General features: G+C 38.9%; 1 protein-coding gene across 1 annotated transcript in view; it reads left to right on the forward strand.

Annotated features, from left to right (window-relative positions):
* Nucleotides 1-10,512: 10,512 nt before the first annotated feature.
* Nucleotides 10,513-23,310, forward strand: part of LOC136857454 (STING ER exit protein) — a 37,316-nt gene continuing 24,518 nt past the window's right edge. The window contains exon 1 of the mRNA XM_067136124.2: nt 10,513-10,974. Coding sequence (XP_066992225.2) covers nt 10,854-10,974 — 121 coding nt within the window. The 5' untranslated portion in view covers nt 10,513-10,853. The remainder of the gene's footprint in view (nt 10,975-23,310) is intronic.

The following is a 23,310-nucleotide window of genomic DNA, read 5'->3' on the forward strand; positions in this document are numbered from 1 at the left end:
ACATTTATACAGTAGTGGTGATAGACATAAAGCTGAAAATTACAGGCCAGTAAGTTTGACATGCATTGTATGTAAGCTTTGGGAAGGCATTCTTTCTGATTATATTAGACATGTTTGTGAAATTAATAACTGGTTCGATAGAAGGCAATTCGGTTTTAGGAAAGGTTATTCCACTGAAGCTCAACTTGTAGGATTCCAGCAAGATATAGCAGATATCTTGGAATTTGGAGGTCAAATGGACTGTATCGCGATTGACATGTCTAAAGCATTTGATAGGGTGGATCATGGGAGACTACTGGCAAAAATGAGTGCAATTGGACTAGACAAAAGAGTGACTGAATGGGTTGCTATATTTCTAGAAAATAGATCTCAGAGAGTTAGAGTAGGTGAAGCTTTGTCTGACCCTGTAATAGTTGAGAGGGGAGTTCCTCAGGGAAGTGTTATCGGACCTTTATGTTTTCTTATATATATAAATGATATGAGTAAAGGAGTGGAATCGGAGGTAAGGCTTTTTGCGGATGATGTTATTCTCTATAGAGTGATAAATAAGTTACAAGATTGTGAGCAACTGCAAGGTGACCTCGAAAATGTTGTGAGATGGACAGCAGGCAATGGTATGTTGATAAACGGGGCTAAAAGTCAGGTTGTGAGTTTCACAAATAGGAAACGTCCTCTCAGTTTTAATTACTGCGTTGATGGGGTGAAAGTTCCTTTTGGGGATCATTGTAAGTATCTAGGTGTTAATATAAGGAAAGATCTTCACTGGGGTAATCACATAAATGGGATTGTAAATAAAGGGTACCGATCTCTGCACATGGTTATGAGGGTGTTTAGGGGTTGTAGTAAGGATGTAAAGGAGAGTGCATATAAGTCTCTGGTAAGACCCCAACTAGAGTATGGTTCTAGTGTATGGGACCCTCACCAGGATTACCTGATTCAAGAACTGGAAAAAATCCAAAGAAAAGCAGCACGATTTGTTTTGGGTGATTTCCGACAAAAGAGTAGCGTTACAAAAATGTTGCAATGTTTGGGTTGGGAAGAATTGAGAGAAAGAAGAAGAGTTGCTCGACTAAGTGGTATGTTCCGAGCTGTCAGCGGAGAGATGGCGTGGAATGACATTAGTAGACGAATAAGTTTGAATGGCGTTTATAAAGGTAGGAAAGATCACAATATGAAGATAAAGTTGGAATTCAAGAGGACAAACTGGGGCAAATTTCATTTATAGGAAGGGGAGTTAGGGATTGGAATAACTTACCAAGGGAGATGTTCAATAAATTTCCAATTTCTTTGAAATCATTTCGAAAAAGGCTAGGAAAGCAACAGATAGGGAATCTGCCACCTGGGCGACTGCCCTAAATGCAGATCAGTATTGATTGATTGATTGATTGATTGATTGGGTATTGGATGTGTGTATTGGGGGAGGGGGGCGAAATGTACAAACAACAAAACGTACCGGTACCCGGGTTTGTGGTGTATAGCGCGGTGGAGGAGGGAGGTATATACACCAAAACTTTTTAAAAAAGCTCAAAGTGGTAGGCTAATTTCGACAGAGAGGTAAAGGTTATCAGACTACCAACTTAACTGCGGTAATAGTTTTTATTTTTTTTAATATTGATTCAATACCATACAATAAAACTTTCATCAAAGGAACAATTTTACACATGCACTAAAATTAAACAGAAGTACGGTGTGATAATACAATTAAAATTCGTTTAGTATTTGACTACACACTACGAAACTAACACACTAAAGAGATTGCCAGATAGACGAATGCGCGCGGCAAGCGAGTGAATCATACCTCAGTGTCCATCTATATATATAAAATAAGAGTTTTGTCTGTACATTGCTCAGAATTTGAAAGTATTGGTATTTCTGTATCAGTCATGTCCACAGTAACAAGGAAATGCATTTTTTTACTTTTCCGTAATTTCTGTGTGTCTGTCTGTCTGTATGTATGTATGTATGTATGTATGTATGTATGTATGTATGTATGTATGTATGTATGTATGTACACGCATCACGAGAAAACGGCAAAAGAGAACTTCATGAAAATCGGTATGTAAAGTCGGGGGATGAGCCACTACAATCTAGGCTATAAATTATTTTATTCACGCTGAGTGAAATGGTAGTTTAGGGGAAGGCCTAAAATTCAATTCTCAAATATTTATATTATTAGCGGTCCTATCGATAAATACTACTTAACTAAAGTTACATAGAATTAAATTTCCGACCATTTATGTCTTATACATTTTTACCGTACCAGTTACGATAACCGAGATATTCATGAATTGTTGCCAAGTCCGCAGCAACGCGAGCCACGGGAAAATGAGTGAACAGAATTTAATGAAAATCGGTATATAGAGTTGAGAAAGAAGAAACTATAGCCTAAGCTATAAACAATTTTACTGACCCTGGATTAAATTGTAGTTTAGGGGCAGCAACTAAAATTTAATATTTTAATACCCTACCTCTGTTATTGGTCCTATAGAAAAGTACTACATAACAAAAGTTATAGAGAATACAATTTCCGATCATTAAGGTTTTATTCAGTTTTACTGTACCGACTATGATAAGAGTAGTATATCAGAGTCGGAAGAAAACTAAATGTGAAGGCCTACAATATCGAAAGCGCATAATATTGATCAACAATAACATTACCTTGACCATTGTTTGTTGTGATGTTCTTTGTTTGTTATGCTGCCACTCAACTCCGATAGATGGGATTACTGTTGCGTACCGAGTATAACAGCCTGATTGAACATAGGCGGGAAATAGCTGGGAGATTAGGAAACTTTTTTCTTCAGCATGCCATTCCTCTGCATCATACACTGTCTGATACTGCCGGTACGTAATACACTGGTTCATCATAGTATTCCAGCTGTTCGATCCCTACTCGGACGCGGTGTTTTGAATGAACAGCGTGCACATTTGGCAGATGCTCACTTAGTAATAGTAGTATGACCTGGTCTAGAATTACAATTTAGGCCTATTTCAAATTATAGCACTACAATTCACTGAATAAGTCAATATTCAACCCTGAAAAGAGCCGCTTCTTAAGAAAAGCGACTTCCTCTTCACTTTTATTAAATTCTACATTCATTTTATTCCAAATTAGCAGCGAACAGGGGCTTTCTCTTCTGGCTTGGAGGAAAAATTTGCCTCCAAGTCAGATCTTTCCGCCGCCAGTGTAGTGAAATGAGATTTTTCCGACTCATCTGGTACTCCTAGGAAACAGATTAGTGAAAGGACATAGATTTACACTGAGACTCTCCACTATTCGACCCCCAAACCCCGCCGAAAAAAGGCGAAGAGTTTTCACGGATCATGGGTGTCTGCGGCTTGGTCTTTCCAGCTCTGGAACTTTGGACTGGTAGATCGGCAGCGTACTACTGTTCGATAAAAGTGAGAAAATGCGTTGTTTTTCATTTGATCGAGTATTTCATATTGCTTTAAATCGCACCATTTCTACCGACGTCTTTGTAATGACCTATGTTCATTTCATTTACGAAAACCACTATGACAGTCTTTCTGAGGATGTAAAAAAAAGGTGGAGAGTGAGTGTCTGCCATTATAATGATAACTTTCCAACCTGATTGTGACTGATGGTAGGCAAGCGGGTCTACCATTACAATGAAAATTCCCTAATCCTATCTTCAAATGAGAAAAGACGTTTGGTGACTTCCCCGTCGCGTTTCTAGGATAACGTTAAGAACTATACAATATAATACAATCTTGCTAACCTAGAATTCTGTATACAATGTAGAATTCCGTAGCGAAGCACGGGTACATCAGCTAGTTGGCAATAAAATATACCCCTGCCACCCTTCCTCACAGGACATGCAAAGTCTCCACTACTTGGTATGGCGCTATGCAAATCGGTTAGCCGCGACAAACTACATATTGTGCGTATTTCCGCTAATAATTTTATTGATAATTAAAGAAAATAAAAGAAAGATTTATCTGATAAGACAACAGGGCTTGTACAAATTGCTTTTTAAAATAATTAAAATAAGTCCTAGTTTCAGCCACCTAAAACGGAATAATAATGTAATGTTTTCTCCACAAATTGGGGCTGGGGCGACCGCACCCCCTCGCCCCCCTAATCGCCGCTACTGCATTTATAAAGATCGGAATGCGACAAGAAATGCCAGGCATGAATTTACTTAGAAATGAAACCAGATTTTGATCTAACTTAAGACTAAGAAAAAAATGTTTAGTAATTTAAGTGTATATTCAGTATATTATATGTATATAGTGTATATTATTACATAATACAGATTCACAAATATTATACTTATGGTACAATTTCACAGTTGAATGTTCAGCCACAAACTACTAATATTAAGAAACCATCCTATTATTAAAATGACTCTCTTGTATGACTAGCATCAAGACATGCACTGAGCTTCCCACGGCGAAAAAACCGTACGGCAAAAAATCCGTTGCAGTGTGAAAGCAACATCTCCACGGCAAAGAGCCGTACGGTCGATACCGTGTACTGTGTAGTGTGAAAGGAGCTTTAGTCAGCTTGGAACTGGAAGTGTTCCGCTATTAGCCGTGGGCGACTAGTGGCGCAACTGAGCAACTATAGAGCATCCAGAGTTAAGAAAAGACTACAGGCCTTATGGGCCTGCTGCCTTCCACTGTTGCCATACTCGCTCACTCAGCGCGGCTCGGACACTGCTTGCGAAATACAGGCATGACATAAAATTATACAATGCTTGGTACAGCTGTTGCAAGACTAATAATAATATAAATGCCAGATTATCTCCAGTCATTAATGAAATTTCGTTTTGCCATAACGTTTCTAAGGATAATAGCCCACTGACTGTATCATTCGAAATAGAGGAAGAGTTTGAACATGCAGGGATGCGAACTAAATAATAATAATAATAATAATAATAATAATAATAATAATAATAATAATAATAATAATAATAATAATAATATGCATATCCAGAAACCGAAATGATTGTCTTGTTTCTTATATCTGAGAAAGTTTCCTGATCGTTGTTGCTTTAAGGGAGCGCAGTGCTGAGTCTATTAGCCCCAGAAACATTTCATTATTAAGGCATATACTGTGTGGTTACAACACAGGAAGCTGACGGCGAGATATCTCTGTCTCGGTGATGTATCCTTCAGCTCATTTCAGATAAATTTACTCGTAAGTGACACCAGATGCAAGGGCTTCATGTTTATCACAAAATACGATAACTTAAATATTCTTCCGCAACATAAAATACGGAATGCTGAATGACCTATTCGTATGATTTCTTAAAATCAGGTAGTTCGGAGTTGCTGTTTTTCGGAAGTGAGGATTGTGTTCAGAGTGGGCGGTTCATCTCTAAAATAGAATTCATGAACAGTGCGCCGTATTCCACTTCTGACAAAATCATGGTATTTAATGAGTCTGGAATTACTGCGAATTAACTGTTTCCTTTCCCGCTTCTTGCTGGGACTCTGGAGTGCCCTTCGCTGGCTTCCTTCCTTATTTTGAAGACGGAAGTCTTCGAAATTCCTAAAAACTTTGCGGCTTTATCTACTACCCAGTTTACACTTCGTCCTGGATGCTTTGTTTTCAAATATGAAAATGAATTAAGCACCATTTGCCGTTCCTTTCTCCTGACAACTTCACTACTTATCCTTTTCACATGTTCAGCTATAATTTAAATGTATTACTCGCTGACTGATTATATAAAAAATACTAAACAGACAAAAACTATACACGATACACACAACCAAAAGCAATGCAATACACGAAAAATGAAACACAATAAATTATACTGTATTTATAACAAAACACTATGCGCCCAAAGAAGACGATCACTTCTCTGCCGAATATCTCCCAATCATTGTAATGAGTGACACACACAAAAAGGGAAACATGCCGCACTGACCTCACCAATGATGATTCGCAGTGGTTAAGCTGAGTTATTACACGTGTTGTCTACTGTACACACTTCCGCCCTACACGCTGAAATGTGGCACGCAATGCGACAAGCATGGCCGGCTGTTCCGTGTACTGAACCGCATATACGATATTTAAAAGGATAAACTCAAAGATATCAAAATGATTTTACGTCTTATTTAGTATTGTATGGGACAACCAATCCTTGTTTCATAAGAAAAAGTTTACATTTTGATAGGAATTCGTTATAATGTTTATATACATGTAGAACTAAAGTGGGTAACACCAACAGAAGTAAAAGCCCATAAGGCCTGTAGTCTTTTCTTAACGCTGGATGCTCTATAGTTGCCGGCCGTCATCTGAGCCGGCAACTGCTCTGGCGACTTGTACTTGCTCAACTGCGTGACGGGGCATTGCAGTAAATGTAGCCTATTAGCCGTGGGCGACTAGTGGCGCAACTAGTCGCCCGATGTACCTCCCCGCGCATACGGAAACGTCACTCAAGTTCGTGTTCTCCACCGCCGACGATGGAATCCAATTGAGTCAGCGATCCACCTAACCATTATCTTTCTTCATTGCCTTGTTTGGTCTCATGCTGTGGTAGTTTGTTTATTGTGATAGTTTATTTATTGAACATGGAGCAAACGAAAGAGATGGCAAAATTATTTCAAAGTCAAATAAATACTGAAGACAATTTTTGAGGTAGAATGAAAACCGATCACTTGGGATTCCAGAACTGAAGCTTACACTGACAAAATAGAAACACTGAATTCTTGGAACAGCATTTTAAAGAACGTTACTCCAGAATTCGAAACAAAACCCTTAGGCAAGAAGAATGCTAGTGGCTTTACGTCGCACCGAGACAGATAGGTTTTATGGCGACGATGGAATAGGAAAGGGCCAGGAGTTGGAAGGGGGCGCCCGTGGCCTTAATTAAGGTACAGCCCAAGAATTTGCCTGGTGTGAAAATGGGAAACCACGGAAAACCCTCTTCAGGGCTGCTGACAGTGGGATTCGAACCCACTATTTCCCGGATGCAGCTCACAGCTGCGCGCTCCTAACCGCACGGCCAACTCGCCGGATATGTGAGTATTATAAAACGTTTACTACTCATACCCATAAAAATTCTATAATCGTTTACATTTACAAGTACCATTGATCCATTATATGGCTATTAGTGAATTACAGCTCAACTGGGAAACACTTGTTTAGTCCTGTGTCGTTTCCCGTTATTTCTTCTTTCATGCGGCCAAGCAATTCGTAAAATGACGCGACATGCGCAGGTAATTGAAAAATTTACTGTCATCCTCACTTGGATCGTCAAACAATGTATAATATAATCCTCTAGTCAGCCGAGAAACAAATATAGGATGTTTCCGCACTTTCCTAACCGTTCAGTTTTTCCTTTTGGTAGAAGAGCAAGAAGAAGAAATAAGTTCTTCATAGGACGCCATTCTCTCAACTGACTATTCCGCGGTATGAACCGAGCAATTATTCACAAGTTGCACCACTGATCGCTCGGTACTTAAATCCTCCGGTAACTAGTGGCTATTTTTTGTGTGGCTATTTCTAGCCGAGTGCAGCCCTTGTAAGGCAGACCCTCCGATGAGGGTGGGCGGCATCTGCCATGTATTGTATTATCCGCACACTAAATCTTGGTGCATTTACACCCTAGTGCTGAATCGGTCGACCTCGGCGATTTTCGAGATTCGTACTGGCAACCTTCGAAACACAAACTATGAATCGCTTAAGCATCGTTGTGCGTCATCTGGCGTACACTTTACGTACTAGTACTGTTGTTTACACAATAAAGCCAAAGTATAGAATTCATGCTAGGAACAAGATTCGCATCGAGAAATGTTTTATAATGTTATATAATGTGTATGTGACATAGTTGTTGGCTTAAGATGATAACGGTTTAGAAATTTCATATCGATCGATCATATTCTCGATTCAATTCAGATTTCATTTTCATTCAGTTGGCAGCACCAGGCAGCACTATCGATACCGGGACAACTCCCTCCTTACTCCTCAATCCCGTACACAAATGCACCAAGTGTGCGGATAATATAGGTAGCTGCGTGTTATTGTAGTGGAGGATAGTGTTATGTGATGTGTGTGAGTTGCAGGGATGTTGGGGACAGCACAAACACCCAGCTTGCGGGCGATTGGAATTAACCAATTAAGGTTAACATCCCCGACCCGGCCGGGAATCGAACCCGGGACCCTCCGAAACGAAGGCCAGTACGCTGACCATTCAGCCAAATACTTTAATACACCAATACCGGACAGCTCTATCTCGACAGCATTGAGTGGAGTGCGAACAGCGACGGTTGTGACATCTAGCTTGTTGGTGTGAACTACGTACTTGTCTATGCTACTGTTGAGAGGAATGCACTACACTCATTGGAAATATTTTTGTTAAAATAATTGAATAATCACAATAATTAAGAATGAAATTTTAAAACCTCCAGATGAGCATTATGTTAGCCGTGCCTGTCGGTATGTCTTAGAAATTATAAAGCAGAATCTGAGGATCCACCCAGTCTCGGGGGAAAATATTTAACAACTACACTCTCCTCTTCTCTAGCCTTTTCTCAATTACCTAGTGCAAGATATTGTATGAATTAGCCTAGTTTTCCGGCCGGGTGCCTTTCATAACAGCAATCATATATGGAGGGATAAATACCGTACTCACTATTGCGTGTTTCTGTGGTTGTTTTATCGTATGACGTGTTGTATGTAGTTGAAGATGCATATGAATACGAACAAAAACCCGTAGCCCTAGATTTACAGGAATTAACAGGCGCGATTAAAATCTCCGACTAAGCCGGGAATCGTACCAGGGCGCTCTGAACCGAAGGCCAGAACGCTGACCATTCCATGGTGCTGATTATTTTAAGAGGAAGTACAAGTGGCCAGCCATCCTCTATTAACACTAATCAGGAGGGAAACGGAAGAGGTCCAACACTCCGAAGAATGATGATGATGATGATGATGATGATGCTTGTTGTTTAAAGGGGCCTAACATCGAGGTCATCGGCCCTCTCTCCAAGGAATGAAGGTATCATAAAAGGGGGAGGGGGCATGAAGCGCTAACCATTCAGTCAAATCCCCAGAGGGCAGATAACTTAACAACATCCATGATTTATTAATATTTTGGGAAAGGGAAGCTATAATAAAGGAAGAGGAGTTTTGGTCCATTACTTTGACTTCTTCTTCTTCTTCTTCTTCTTCTTCTTCTTCTTCTTCTTCTTCGGTACGGCCGATCTTCCCGAACTCTCTAGGGGAACTCACCTCACGCTGCTATCTCGCTTTTGCTGTACATTGATTTTTCTGTTTTACCTCTGAAGACAGAAATACATTATATATATATGGGGTTACGTGAGTGAACTACGATGTTCCTGACAAGGAAGAAGTGTTCAGAACTTCCTGAAGTCTCTTTCAGAAATGTATGCATGAAGAATTACCATACACACGTATTAAATTAGGTGGATTGGTGCTCAAGCCTATCCAATAATACAGTGAAATAATTTTCTTACGCCGGGCCAAGTGGCTCAGACGGTTGATGCGATGGCCTTCTAGATCAAAATTTGGCAGGTTCGATCCTGCTTCAGTCCGATAGTATTTGAAGGTGATCAAGTACGTCAGCCTTGTGTATGTAGATTTACTGACTTGTAAAAGAATTCCTGCGGGACTATATTCCGGTACCTCGGCGTCTCCAAAAACCGTAACAGTACTTAGTGGCACGTAAAGAAAATTATTATTATTATTATCTTACAGTAAAAGAAAAGGTGACCGGATTCGAAACTTATAGCCTTCAATTTTCAATTTCAAGACTACCGCGATAACCATTACGCCAAATGCCCATACTATTTAACAATGTGGACACTCAAGTTTGAGTGTACTACAGTTCCATATTTGTTAATATTATTGGTTTTATGCCCCGCTAACATTTCAGTAGAGTATTTGATTGATTTTTCTTAATATAAGGGGCATAGAATGTAACCTCAACACATATGCGAGGTCATTCATTTTTTTAATACTTACGGTCCTTATCAGTTCCCGACCTCATTATCTTGCTGGGTAATTTGTTCAGCGGATAACACTTTTCTTGGAATATAACTGTAATGTAATATTATTTAGTGACAAACACAGATACATTATAAACAACAAGGCAGTGCGCCAAGAATCATACAGATGGCATATGTTATTGTAGAGTTGGTCACACCAAGCCATGTAGGTAGCAGCACTGTCGGCTTTCTCGCTGAAAACAGCAAGCTGCCCGGTATTGTCATATTAAAGTATTTGATTCACCCAACGAGTCGGACATGGTGGGTTTTGAAACTGCAACATTGCTGCTTCCCATCATAGATATCAAAACCGACAAGCGATAACTTCTGATAATTACGATTTTCTCATTTAATAAAGGTGTATTTTTGATAGGTATACTTTTTTCTATACTGTCTTTATGAATAATCCTACTCCATTGTAATAAGAAGTGATTTAATATTTTCTTCCATAATCTAGTACCTTTCCACGAGAAAATTTAGTTCGAAAAGTTTTTGCCCGTTGGCACCCCTGACTGCGACTGCGATCGCGATGGAAAGTTGCAAGGAAACAACATCAAACATAGTTATGGTGTAGTGTGTTTACATGAGTAAGCAAGTATTGACTGGGTGAAATGTCGTAGACACAGCCCATAAGCATCAGCAAGCAAGCAATAGTTGTGGTGTGGTGTAAATTGGACAGGTTTAAAGATGTTACAAAGCGTCTTTCGAACATGTAATTTTGTTGGTCTGTCGTTAGAATGGCATTCTTATAGTGCTTATTGTGATGAGCAATAATTCTTTCAAAAGTTTGGAGTTTTTCTTTCATACAGAAGAGTTGATGACTAATGCATATTGTAGTTTTCCTTTATATTCATTGATTCATTGAAATAATCATGCCGAAAGTCGTATCGAGGAGTATAGTTTGTTCCGACACGAAAGATCAAGAAGAATACAGCGAGGAAAAACCTCTTCACATCTACTATTGCCTGTGTGGACAAATGACATTGATTTTGGGTGAGAAGCAACCTATAAGCTAGTCTGTTACCACCTGTATTCATCTTTATCCTTTTGTATTCCTATATTTGTTTGTCAGTAGTATTTATATGGCGTTCTTCTTATCCCACATTTCCCACATCAAAACTGAAGGTCTGTCAAAAAGCAGAAATGATCTTGTTGAGGTCTGAGAAGCTGTTTTGTTCCTATTCATGATTTTTCTCTTAGGGCCTACTTGACTCCATGTGAAATTAGGACAGTTTCATTTTCTGCAGTTGGGCCATATCATATTCGTTATGCCTCTGAGGACTCAGCAGACGCATAGAATTCTAGTTAGAATTATTAAAACTTTCATATATATTCCTGTGGTTGTTTTTATCTTTTACAATTTGCTTTATATGTTGCAATGATATAAATAGATGGATTTTAGGCCAAGGTTAGAATAAATTACAAAATACATGTTTTTTTGTTACTATCCATTCATTTAAGGGTAATTTATTGCAAATAACAGGGAATTCCAAAAATACTTCAGAAAGTGTAGTAACGTATTTAAAGCATGGGTTGTTTTCGACCTCAGCATTCAATGTGACGTTTACCGGCATAACTAGGCCTACACGTTAAATATCACTTCCAAAGCACCGAGACGAACCTTTCTCTACGATTCATCGCTGTTAAAAAATAATACTAAAAGTGATATGTTAGAATTTTATTCTAACAGAAATCAATTTCAAACCTCTGTCTTGGTTTCATACGGCACTTCCCAAAGCCTACGTGCTTGGGACCATTTCTTGAAAATAATTATATCCATTGTATTAATGATGGTTAATGTGAAAAATAGCGTTATACAAGAAAAATAAAATCCAAGCACTATGGGTTGTATAAGTTCCATTGGCCTAAAATGGGTTAAGGTTCAGCCCTGGTGTTAAAATGGGAAACCATGAAAAACCATTTTCAGGCCTGCGGACAGGGGGGTTCGGAGTACAAGCTGAGCTATGTGGCCCAAGTAAGTAAGTACAGTATTACCCCATTTTTACACTTTTCAAGGGACCAAGGAATACTAGTGTAAAAGGGGGGGGAGTGTAAATCGTGGGGAAACAAAAAAAAAAAAAAATCAAAATCTCTTTATTTGCAAATGAGGTGTCTACCTCGGTGGCAAATGGTACACTAAAATACATTATTGTCAAGCACTAAATTTTAAATTAACAGGAGACGAAGAAAATTTTCCTAGAATACAATATTATACAATTTACGCTAATAATTTTTTCTATTAAACACACACATCATCCTTAATAAATTTATATTGTTTACAAAATTCTACTTATAATATCTTTCAAACATAGTCAACTCATATACAGTACGGTATGTGAAATTACTTCTAATAATACTATACAACTGGTATAAGATTAAAATTAACACTGAATTTATTTACATATTTATATTTTACCCATTTTGGAACCTAAGTAGCATAACGACCTGCTGCGTCTTAACCAGAGCCCCTTTTGCCACCACTTTTCAGAGTTCCTGAAGGGCCTTCACAGCTACCGTAGCGGTCCCAGTGCCCTCGAAGTCCCCACTGTACTTCACCCCTACAGGCAGTCCCCTACTTGGGCTGTCCAAACTCCTTAGACCAGGGGATGGAGTTAATTTAATCACACACATTTATTATTTACAATATCCTGCACTGGTCGAATGCCCTCTAACATTTAATTTATTATCTCTGTTGTTGTTTATTCTCTGCTTGAATATCTGTACAGATTTTGGAAAAGGATCAAACACTACCCCTGGTAAACTGTTCCACTCCTTCACGCCCTTCCCAATTAAAGAAAATTTACCCCAATCGCTTCTGCTAAAATTCCTTCTAATTTTATACTTGTGGTCAGTTCTACCAATATAATTATTTTCCAACCGAAGCCTCTCACGGATATCTCCCCATGCTTCTTCTCCTGTATAGGCTCTATATAATCCTATAAGTCTAGTTTTCTCCCTTCTCTTACTTAAAGTTTCCCACCCAAGTTCCTTTAACATTTCTGATACACTACTCTTTCTCCTGAAATCCCCTGTTACAAACCTTGCTGCTTTCCTCTGCACACCATCTAGTTCTTTTATTAGGTATTCTTGGTGAGGATCCCAAACACTGTTTGCATATTCCAATAATGGACGAAACATACTTAAGTAACTTTTTTCTTTTAATTCTTTGTTGCATCCTTTAAGTAGTCTCATTATGACATGTAACGATCTGTATGCTTTCCCAACAATGTCATCAACATGACCCTTCCAGTGCAAATTACTTTCAAATCTCACACCTAAGTATTTGCACTTGGCATCCTTTGGGATAACTACCTCATCCAAAGTATATTCAAATTCAGTTTTAAAGCTCCTGTTTGTAAATGTTGTAACAGTTGATTTGCCTCCATTAATCTTCATATTATTTTCTTCAACCCATTCTTGGATACTGTCAAGGTCCCTTTGTAATTCTGAACAATCCTCATTGTTATTTATTTCCCTATAAACAATTATGTCATCTGCATACAATCTTATTTTCGATGTTATATTGTTCCCTAAATCATTTGCGTATATTAAGAAAAGTAACGGACCGATTATACTACCCTGTTGTTATTTATAAGTTTCATTTCCGTATTGATGGATATTACTTTACAGAAAAACAATATATATACAAATCTCCACCTTATCAATACAAATTTATTTTACATTAAGCAAGTAAATATAGTCAAATAGTCAAGACTAGTTTCGACCCCTAGGGGGTCATCCTCAGTTGACATGCGATAAAAATTGTATTGTTCATAAAAACATCACATATAGTGGTAAAAGTTTGGACTAATTTAGACTGATCATTAATGTTGGTATGTCTAATGCATGACTAGTGTGCATCGTTCATGAAGACACATATCACCTTACTGCTACTGCCATCCAATTTTAGGTTATATAATATGGAACACACATATGTTTGTGTAACTCAACAGTGGCAAGTTCAACTATGTACACAATTGGCTATTGATTAGTCACATGAAAGTACAGAACACTGGCTTGAACATTTCTGATTGAGGTATCAATGCAACACCTTGCTTGCATACATCCTAGAAGCTAAATTCAGTTTGTAAGGCCCATTACTTCTGATTGAAACTTAGTATGAAGTTAAAATTTGAATAAAAATATTTGCTAATGTAGACATTAAAATGTTGTTAAAATGGGCATATAGTCAAAAACAGTGGTATGTATGCCACACATGTCTAGTTAAAAATACATTACATTGATGTTGTTTATGTGCGGTACAACATGTACACTGATTTGAAATAAATGAGGTTTGTATATATAGTGTTCCAACAAAATGGATCCATAAAAATATTATATGTAAAGACAATTGGTATTATAATGATCCGCTGCAGATCAGGTAATGCTGTTTATTTATCTGGAGATATTATTGGCAGCTACAGATATTGGAGTTATTAGAATATTAATGGAGCATGTTTTCTTCCGTAGTCGCGATGTTTATAGTTGGTGGCATTAGTCAAATATGTTGAAAGTTATGCGTCTTGGTGCACGTTGATTAGTCCTGGAAGCTTATATGTTGTAAAAAACAAGGTGGAGTGTGTAAAATGTTGGAACCGTGCGTTCTTTGTAGCTGCCTGTTGGGAGCAGCTACAAAGAACGCACGGTTCCAACATTTTACACACTCCACCTTGTTTTTTACAACATATAAGCTTCCAGGACAAATCAACGTGCACCAAGACGCATAACTTTCAACATATTTGACTAATGCCACCAACTATAAACATCGCGACTACGGAAGAAAACATGCTCCATTAATATTCTAATAACTCCAATATCTGTAGCTGCCAATAATATCTCCAGATAAATAAACAGCATTACCTGATCTGCAGCGGATCATTATAATACCAATTGTCTTTACATATAATATTTTTATGGATCCATTTTGTTGGAACACTATATATACAAACCTCATTTATTTCAAATCAGTGTACATGTTGTACCGCACATAAACAACATCAATGTAATGTATTTTTAACTAGACATGTGTGGCATACATACCACTGTTTTTGACTATATGCCCATTTTAACAACATTTTAATGTCTACATTAGCAAATATTTTTATTCAAATTTTAACTTCATACTAAGTTTCAATCAGAAGTAATGGGCCTTACAAACTGAATTTAGCTTCTAGGATGTATGCAAGCAAGGTGTTGCATTGATACCTCAATCAGAAATGTTCAAGCCAGTGTTCTGTACTTTCATGTGACTAATCAATAGCCAATTGTGTACATAGTTGAACTTGCCACTGTTGAGTTACACAAACATATGTGTGTTCCATATTATATAACCTAAAATTGGATGGCAGTAGCAGTAAGGTGATATGTGTCTTCATGAACGATGCACACTAGTCATGCATTAGACATACCAACATTAATGATCAGTCTAAATTAGTCCAAACTTTTACCACTATATGTGATGTTTTTATGAACAATACAATTTTTATCGCATGTCAACTGAGGATGACCCCCTAGGGGTCGAAACTAGTCTTGACTATTTGACTATATTTACTTGCTTAATGTAAAATAAATTTGTATTGATAAGGTGGAGATTTGTATATATATTGTTTTTCTGTAAAATATACTACCCTGTGCAATTCCCTTCCAGACTTTCTCTTCCTGTGATATATTATTTCCTACTTTGACTTTCTGAACCCTTGAATTTAGAAATGTTCTTATCCAACGTATGACCCTTACATCCAATCCTATTCCCTCCAATTTCTTTAATAATATTCCATGTTCCACTCTATCAAAGGCTTTGGAAAGATCTATGGCTATGCAATCTAACTGGCCTCCTGAATCTAACTGATCTGATATGTCCTGCTGAAATCCCACCAGTTGTGCCTCGCAAGAAAATTTCTTTCTAAATCCATACTGGCTCCTCATGAACCAATTTTTATCATCACATATCCCTCTGATGTACTTTGCTATTAAACTCTCCAGTATTTTACAAACTATACTGGTCAGGCTGATTGGTCTGTAGTTCTCTGGTTTCCTTTTATCACCCTTTCCTTTATAAATTGGTATTATTATAGATTCCTTCCATTCCTTTGGTATCACACTATTATTTATGACATAGTCAAAGAGAAATTTTAAATAAGGCACTGTATACCACCCCATTGTCTTTAATACCTCCCCAGTAATTTGATCACTTCCTGCTGCTTTTCCTTGCTGAAGCAGTTGGATTTCTCTGAAAATATCTTCATTTGTGAATAAGAAGCTTCTTGTTTCCCTCTGTGTCTCTCCCTCTCTATCTTCTGTTACAGTTTCCAAGTCCTGACAATCTTCTACTGAATCTCGGAATTCCCTACTAAAGAGGTTTGCTTTCTCAGTATCTGTTAAATAGTGTTCACCCCCTTCTCCCACCATTGTAGGAATTTGGATTCCTTTTCCTTTTTGATTCCTAATATATGAATACAGCTTTTTCCATTTCCCTTTGTGGTCATTACCCTCTTGAAGAATGCCATTCATATAATTCTCTTTTGCTTCCTTTTACACTCTATTCAGTTCCCTCATTAGCTGTTCTGTACTTTTTCTACTCTCCCTACCTTCTTTGATTTTCCTGTTTACTATTCTACATTTTCTTTTTAATTTTCTTATTTCCCTTGTGTAATAAACAGGGTCTGAGGTCATTTTACCCTTCTTAACAGGTACAAATCTCTTCTCTCCTTCCCAAATGATTCCTTTAAATTTAGCCCAAAGTGTATCCACATTATTCCCTTCACTTATCCAACAACTGAATTGTGATTTAAGGTAAGTCCCAAATTCATCAACTTTAGTTTTTCTGTATAATTTCTTGTCTTTTGTGACCCTTTTATTAAGCATTTTTGGTACAAGTCCTACATCCATTATTACAGCCTTATGGTCACCTATTCCTTCAATTACCTCAGTTTTATCAACAATTTCCCATGGTTTAACCAAGAATACATCTAGCAAGTTATTGAGATGGGTTGGTTCTTGTACTACTTGTGTAAAACCTCCCTCCCAAATTAACTTATTTGCCAGTTTCTGTTCATGGGCTTCACTTGCAGCTCCATTCCATTCAACTTCAGGCAAGTTTAGATCTCCCCCAATTATTACCGTATCATTATTGTTTTTATGAGTATAATCTATTATTTTCTCAAATATTTCCATGTCTCTTTCCTCTCTTCCAGGCCTATATGTTCCTATAATTCCCACCTCCTTCATATTATCACAAACTAATTTTATCCCTAATATTTCATCCCTTTCATCAGTAAACCATTCATGCGAACAATAAGTTTCCTTCACCAGAATAAATACCCCTCCTCCCTTTTTATCTCCTCGGTCTCTACGATAGACTGTATACCCTTCTGGAAATACTTCTGTATTACCCACCCCTTCTCTCAACCACGATTCCACTCCTATCACCACATCCGTCTCATAAGATTCCATCAATGTACCGAATTTTAATTGTTTATTTACTACACTCTGACAGTTTACCAAGAGCAATCTCAGACCTCCTTCCTCCCTAAAACTTGACTGTTGCAATTGGGTAACGTTTGACTCATGAGTTGAGAACTTTCCTGGAACCCAGATCCTTGTACTTAGATCTTGATTTAAGGGTCTGGGTTTTCTGGCAAGTTTCCCTGTATGTGCCAGTTTAGTGGTATGGGTTTTCTTAAGTACAGATTAGTTTGGAAATCTCTGTTGATAATTGTAGCAATTTGTCTACAGAGAGTTGCTTTTCCATTACCATTTAGATGTAACCCATGTCTAGTGAACATTTGCCTGCCAAGACCTAAAGTATCTACTACATAGACATTTCTAAAACTCTTACTTAATCTCTTGATTTTTATATTTACATCATGTACAGCTTTGTTCACACATGAGTCCTCTAAAAGGTCAAACCTGGGTGGCACATTTACTACAATTACTTTTGAGTCAGGTAGTTTGGAAATCTTACCTCTGAGAGTCGTAATTAATTCCTCACCTTCATTTGCAGCAATGTCATTTGTACCACTCACAATCACCACATAATTGTCCTTCTCTAACACAGGATCACAACTTGAAAGGACGTCTTCAGTTTTGGCACCTGGTTTTATTAGTCCTAAAACCTCAGTCTCTGGATTCTGCAGCTCATCCTTGATGCCTTCTGCCATACCCCGCCCTTGACTGTCTGCGTAGAGATGAATCTTTGGCTATCGTGACTTTCGGTTGGTTTTCTTCTTCTGTAGCTTACCTCCACTGGATTTAAAATTATTTGGAAAACTTGGTGTGTCTTCTTCTGGAACTTGCTGCAATAACTGAAATCTATTTTGGCACTGCAAAGAGTTTTTTCCCGGTTTTAAGTTGTACGTAGTTTCTCCCATATGTTTAACATTAGGCCTAAAATGGCCACGCGTCACTTCCGTCCACGGCGATCTTTCTTCTCCAATGTCTTCTTTATCTTCCAGTTTCTTTATTCTGTCTTTTAAGCTTTCATTTTCATGTTTCAGAGCGCATAAGTCCTCTTGTAGCACTCCTAAAATCTTAATTATACAGGTACATATAAAAATGCTCTGGAAAAGGAGGTAAATGTTACACAAATGCATATTATTAATTTATGGAGTATTTAAGTTAAATCTCAATCGATTTACTGTACTTACCTCCAATAAAGGTCCATGTAAGTTAATTACTGTACTGTATTAACTGTTGACTACTCTGCCTTTGTAATCCTGCTCATCCTTTGTCCAGGAGAAGGTTACAGGTAGGTGGTTAAAAATTTGTGTAATATATTCTTCTAATATACAGTAGTTACTTTCTTAGAATGGCTATAGAATTATCTAAGATGCAATATTTTCTCTGAATGAAACATTTTAATTGCTACTGTTGTACCTGTATTTACAACATTAACACAAATTTATTCCAGATGGAAAACTACACAATCACTGCTTCCTACCAAAATAATCCAGAATCGATCTCTGTTTACACTTCTTATTTCTATGACCTCTGTTTGTTTTTCAAGCTCATAAAGGTTATGAAAATTATTTTCACTCCCCTCTACAGATGACAAATACCTGCGTAAAACATCCACTGCTGCACTTGCATCAGCACTGGTAGGCATCACTTCACTGTCTTCCTCTGCTTCATCACTCTCACTGGTGGGAGACTCGGCTGCTGTTTGCTCAGCAACCAACTCCTCCACACTTCTTTCCTCTGCAGCAATCACAGAATCATCTACCCGAAGAAAATCTTCAGTAGTGCAGTCTGACTGCAACATTCTCCATACATCAGGTAGCAGGCCTTCTTCTTCTTCTCCATCTTCTTCTACCGAGCTCGATAGCTGCAGTCGCTTAAGTGCGGCCAGTATCCAGAATTCGGGAGATAGTATGTTCGAACCCCACTGTCGGCAGCCCTGAAGATGGTTTTCCGTGGTTTCCCATTTTCACACCAGGCAAATGCTGGGGCTGTACCAACGAGCTAGAATAACATAGAGGGGCTGTATGCCTGACATCAGCGCTCCCTGCTGAAGCAAGTTGATAAGGGGCAGCCATGTTAACGGTTGTCAAAACAAAGCGAATTGGCATGAGAGCATATGTTGAGGTGACAGGGAGATCGTGCATGCCATTAATTTCCTATGTTTTAAGAAGTGTAAAGATAGATCCTCGAGAATGCCAACCGTAAGCTTAGCGTATGGTTGTATTAATCGCAGTAATTAAACCAAGGATATATCTTATTTTTTAAGTATTGCTGAATTATAGCCAAGATTCCATTTTGTAATTTCTGTTTGTTTATATCCATTTTATTGTTTACACAGCAAAAGTACGCATAGCCATAGTAATTATTCTATTTGTCGGATTATGTTTCAGGTTCTCTTTAAAGAACAAGGAAATAACGGAACAATGCGATGTGAGGATGAAAAGAGATACATCCCACTCAATTCAGTCGCTTATGCTCTTTACATTTAGAAAAAATTACCAACGGTGATTACTGGCAAATGCCGTCCCAACCCTATTTAATTTTCATTCACATTTACAAATAAAGAAAATAGAGCGCCCACCACCAAGGAAACGTAACCACGAAAAGTCACCTATTTCGGTCAAACGTACACCAAGCATGGTAAATACAATATTTTACTGCTATTTGTGAAATTTATGCAGCCTTATTGTAGATGGCCGGCCCCGTGGTGTAGGGGTAGCGTGCCTGCCTCTTACCCATAGGCCCCGGGTTCGATTCCCGACGAGGTCAGGGATTTTTACCTGGACCTGAGGGCTGGTTTCGAGGTCCACTCAGCCTACGTGATTAGAATTGAGGAGCTATCTGACGGTGAGATAGTGGTCCCGGTCTCGAAAGCCAAGAATAACTGCCGAGAGTATTCGTCGTGCTGGCCACGTGACACCTCGTAATCTGCAGGCCTTCGGGCTGAGCAGCGGTCGTTTGGTAGGGCTGTAGTGCCATGGGGTTTTGGTTTCTTGTAGATGCCAATTGCTTTGGTATTTAAAACTAGGCTACACTTCATATCGGACAACTTTCTAGGTTACCTTTCTGCTAGTAATCCCAGTAACTTGTATGTATGTTGGGTATTCAGCCTGAAGGCTGGTTGGATCCTCAACAGGTTCACCATTAGCTGTCATAGATGGCCTAGGTGTCACTGAAGAGGCGTACTAGGGAAATGAGGAGTGAGGTAGTTTCCCGTTGCTTTCCTCGCCGAGCCAGAAGTTGCTATTGCACATCAGTCTGCCAAGCCCACTGAAATGCCTGCACCAACCGACCCTATGAGCGACATTTTCACAGTATTCATAGCAGGGACTGGCTGCATAAGGAATGGCATTACTATAATTCACTCATACCTCAGCCACTTTCATATTGTCAAAACCAAGGAAGGGACTGAGACAGGTCAATGAAAGTAACAATTTTATTCTAGCCCATACCAGAAGACATAGCGCACTGTAAACACTACATCTTGCCAGCAAAGGCATTCCAGTAACTTATATGGTAGTAGGAAAAAAACGATATGCCCCCTATATTATAATAAATAATTACATTAAACAATTATAGTGGTACAGTCTCATGGGCCGCTTCTGTGGTGTAGTGGTTAGCGTGAGTAGCTGCCACCCCCGGAAGCCCGGGTTCGATTCCCGACTCTGCCACGAAATTACAAGTGATGAAAATCATTTTTCGTCCGTATTGAAAGTTTCATAAACTGTATAATGTATTGAGTAGGTGGAAATAAACAAAAGATATTATCCTATATACAGTTTCTGCCACGAAATTCGAAAAGGAGTACGAGAGCTGGAACGGGGTTCACTCAGCCTCGGGAGGTCCACCGAGTAGAGGTGGGTTTGACTTCCACCTCAGCCATCCTGGAAGTGATTCTCCGTGGTTTCCCACTTCTCCTCCAGGCAAATGCCGCGATGGTACCTAACTTAAGGCCACAGCCGCTTCCTTCCCTCTTCCTTATGTATCCCAATCTTCCCATCCTCCCACAAGGCCCCTGTTAACGGCGAGGTACTGACTCTCCTTCCCAGTCGTATGCCCCGACCCAAAGTCTCGCGCTCCAGAACACTGCCCTTGAGGTGGTAGAGGTGGGATCCCTCGCTGAGTCCGTGGGAAAAAACAACCCTGGAGGGTAAACAGATTAAGAAAGAAAGACAGTAAACATGAGGATGCAATAATTTTAAAAATATGAACAGAATGAGGTTGTAACCTATTATAGTTCCCTTTAATTTTAAGGCTTTCTGTCGTAAATATTTATGTTCACCGTTTTTATTGTAATTTACGCTTAACCACAACAGCCAAGCAGGGTAACGCTCTTGTTCCGATTTCGAGGCCCCTATTCGTATGTCACTGTGCGATGATTTCGAACTACCCTACAATGAACTGATCGTGATGTTGGCCTCGTTCTGCAATATGATGAAGTGGCGGTATTCGCAGTCTGGTTTTTAATGCTTTGAGCTTTCGGCAACGGTCTTTAATTCTTCCCCAGTGATTCTGAAATGCGTATTTTCTACACTTTTCGTCATTTAAAGGCCCATGCCCCCTTGCTTGTTTGACCACAGGAAACATGGCGGACGTTCGTTCTATTAGCTTCACCCAGGCAGCGCTTCCGCCTCTCTGTTATTCTAGCTCGTTGGGCTGTACCTTAATTAAGGCCACGGCCGCTTCCTTCCCACTCCTAGCCCTTCTGTCCCATCGTTGCCATAAGACCTATCTGTGTCAGTGCGACGTAAATCAACTATCAAAAAAAATCTTCTCGTGGCAGCTGAGTTTCAGGATGATTCTTGAAAAATACTGCTTTCAAAAAACAATTTGAGATGGTAGTCTGTTTCACGGGTTTCGAAGACTTTGCAATGAAGTGAAGTGCATCCAAGATTGAAACTTTAAATGATAATGGATCCTTTCCAGCATCCATAAGGAATAAAATTCGCTGCACCAGGTTCTTCCTATAAAGTGACTTAAAGGAGTGAATAACCCCTAAATCCATAGGTTTTAGTTTGCTTGTGCAGTTAGCAGACAGAAATTCTAACTGCACATTCCTCAAATTAACATCCACGGGATGTGCAGGACAACGGTCAATGAAAAGAAGGATCTTCCTATTTTGCACACCCTTTTTTGAATCCAGAGCAATTAACTGCTGTCGGAAAAGATCTGAGGTCATCCAAGCTTTATGGTTGGCGTCGTAGGCAGTAGGTAATGATCACACATTCTTGAAGCAATGAGGCTTTTCAGATTTCCCTATCATATAGGGGTGAAGCTTAGCATTGGCTCCCAACATCACTGTGAGCCTCATCTTGCTTTGTTTCCCATCCTGGCATTTATCTCCTTTGAATGCCAAAGTCTTGCTGGGCAACACACTGAGAAACAGTCCAGTTTCATCTGGATTAAAATTGTTCCTGGGTTCGTAATCCTTGGCCAGCTCTTGCAATCTTCTATCGATCCATTCTTCCACAGTTTCATCACTAACTGCATTAGATTCCCCACAAACAGTTTTATAGGTTTTCCTAAATCGGTCGATCCAGCCATTGGACGCGCTGAAATTTTCATTGCCAAGTATGTTTGACACTTTAAGCGCCTTTTGCCTTAAGAGCACACCATCAATTGGAATGTCTTCGGCTCTTGAAGTTTCAAACCAACTCTTCAAGTTTTTTCCATTTTCTCGTATTTGCAGTATGACGCATACTTCGTTTTCTTGGAGTTTGGTCCACATTCTGAAGCACTTGATGTAATGCTTCCTCTGTTTTTCACAATTGTATTCAGCGTGGATACAGGAAGCTGTAATTTGCGTGCCAGTGAAACACGTGTTCCGCGATACGAATCAACCTTTTCTAATATTCGAACTTTCTCATCCAT

The sequence above is a fragment of the Anabrus simplex genome, chromosome 1 (assembly GCF_040414725.1).
Source record: "Anabrus simplex isolate iqAnaSimp1 chromosome 1, ASM4041472v1, whole genome shotgun sequence".
Classification (NCBI taxonomy): domain Eukaryota; kingdom Metazoa; phylum Arthropoda; class Insecta; order Orthoptera; family Tettigoniidae; genus Anabrus; species Anabrus simplex.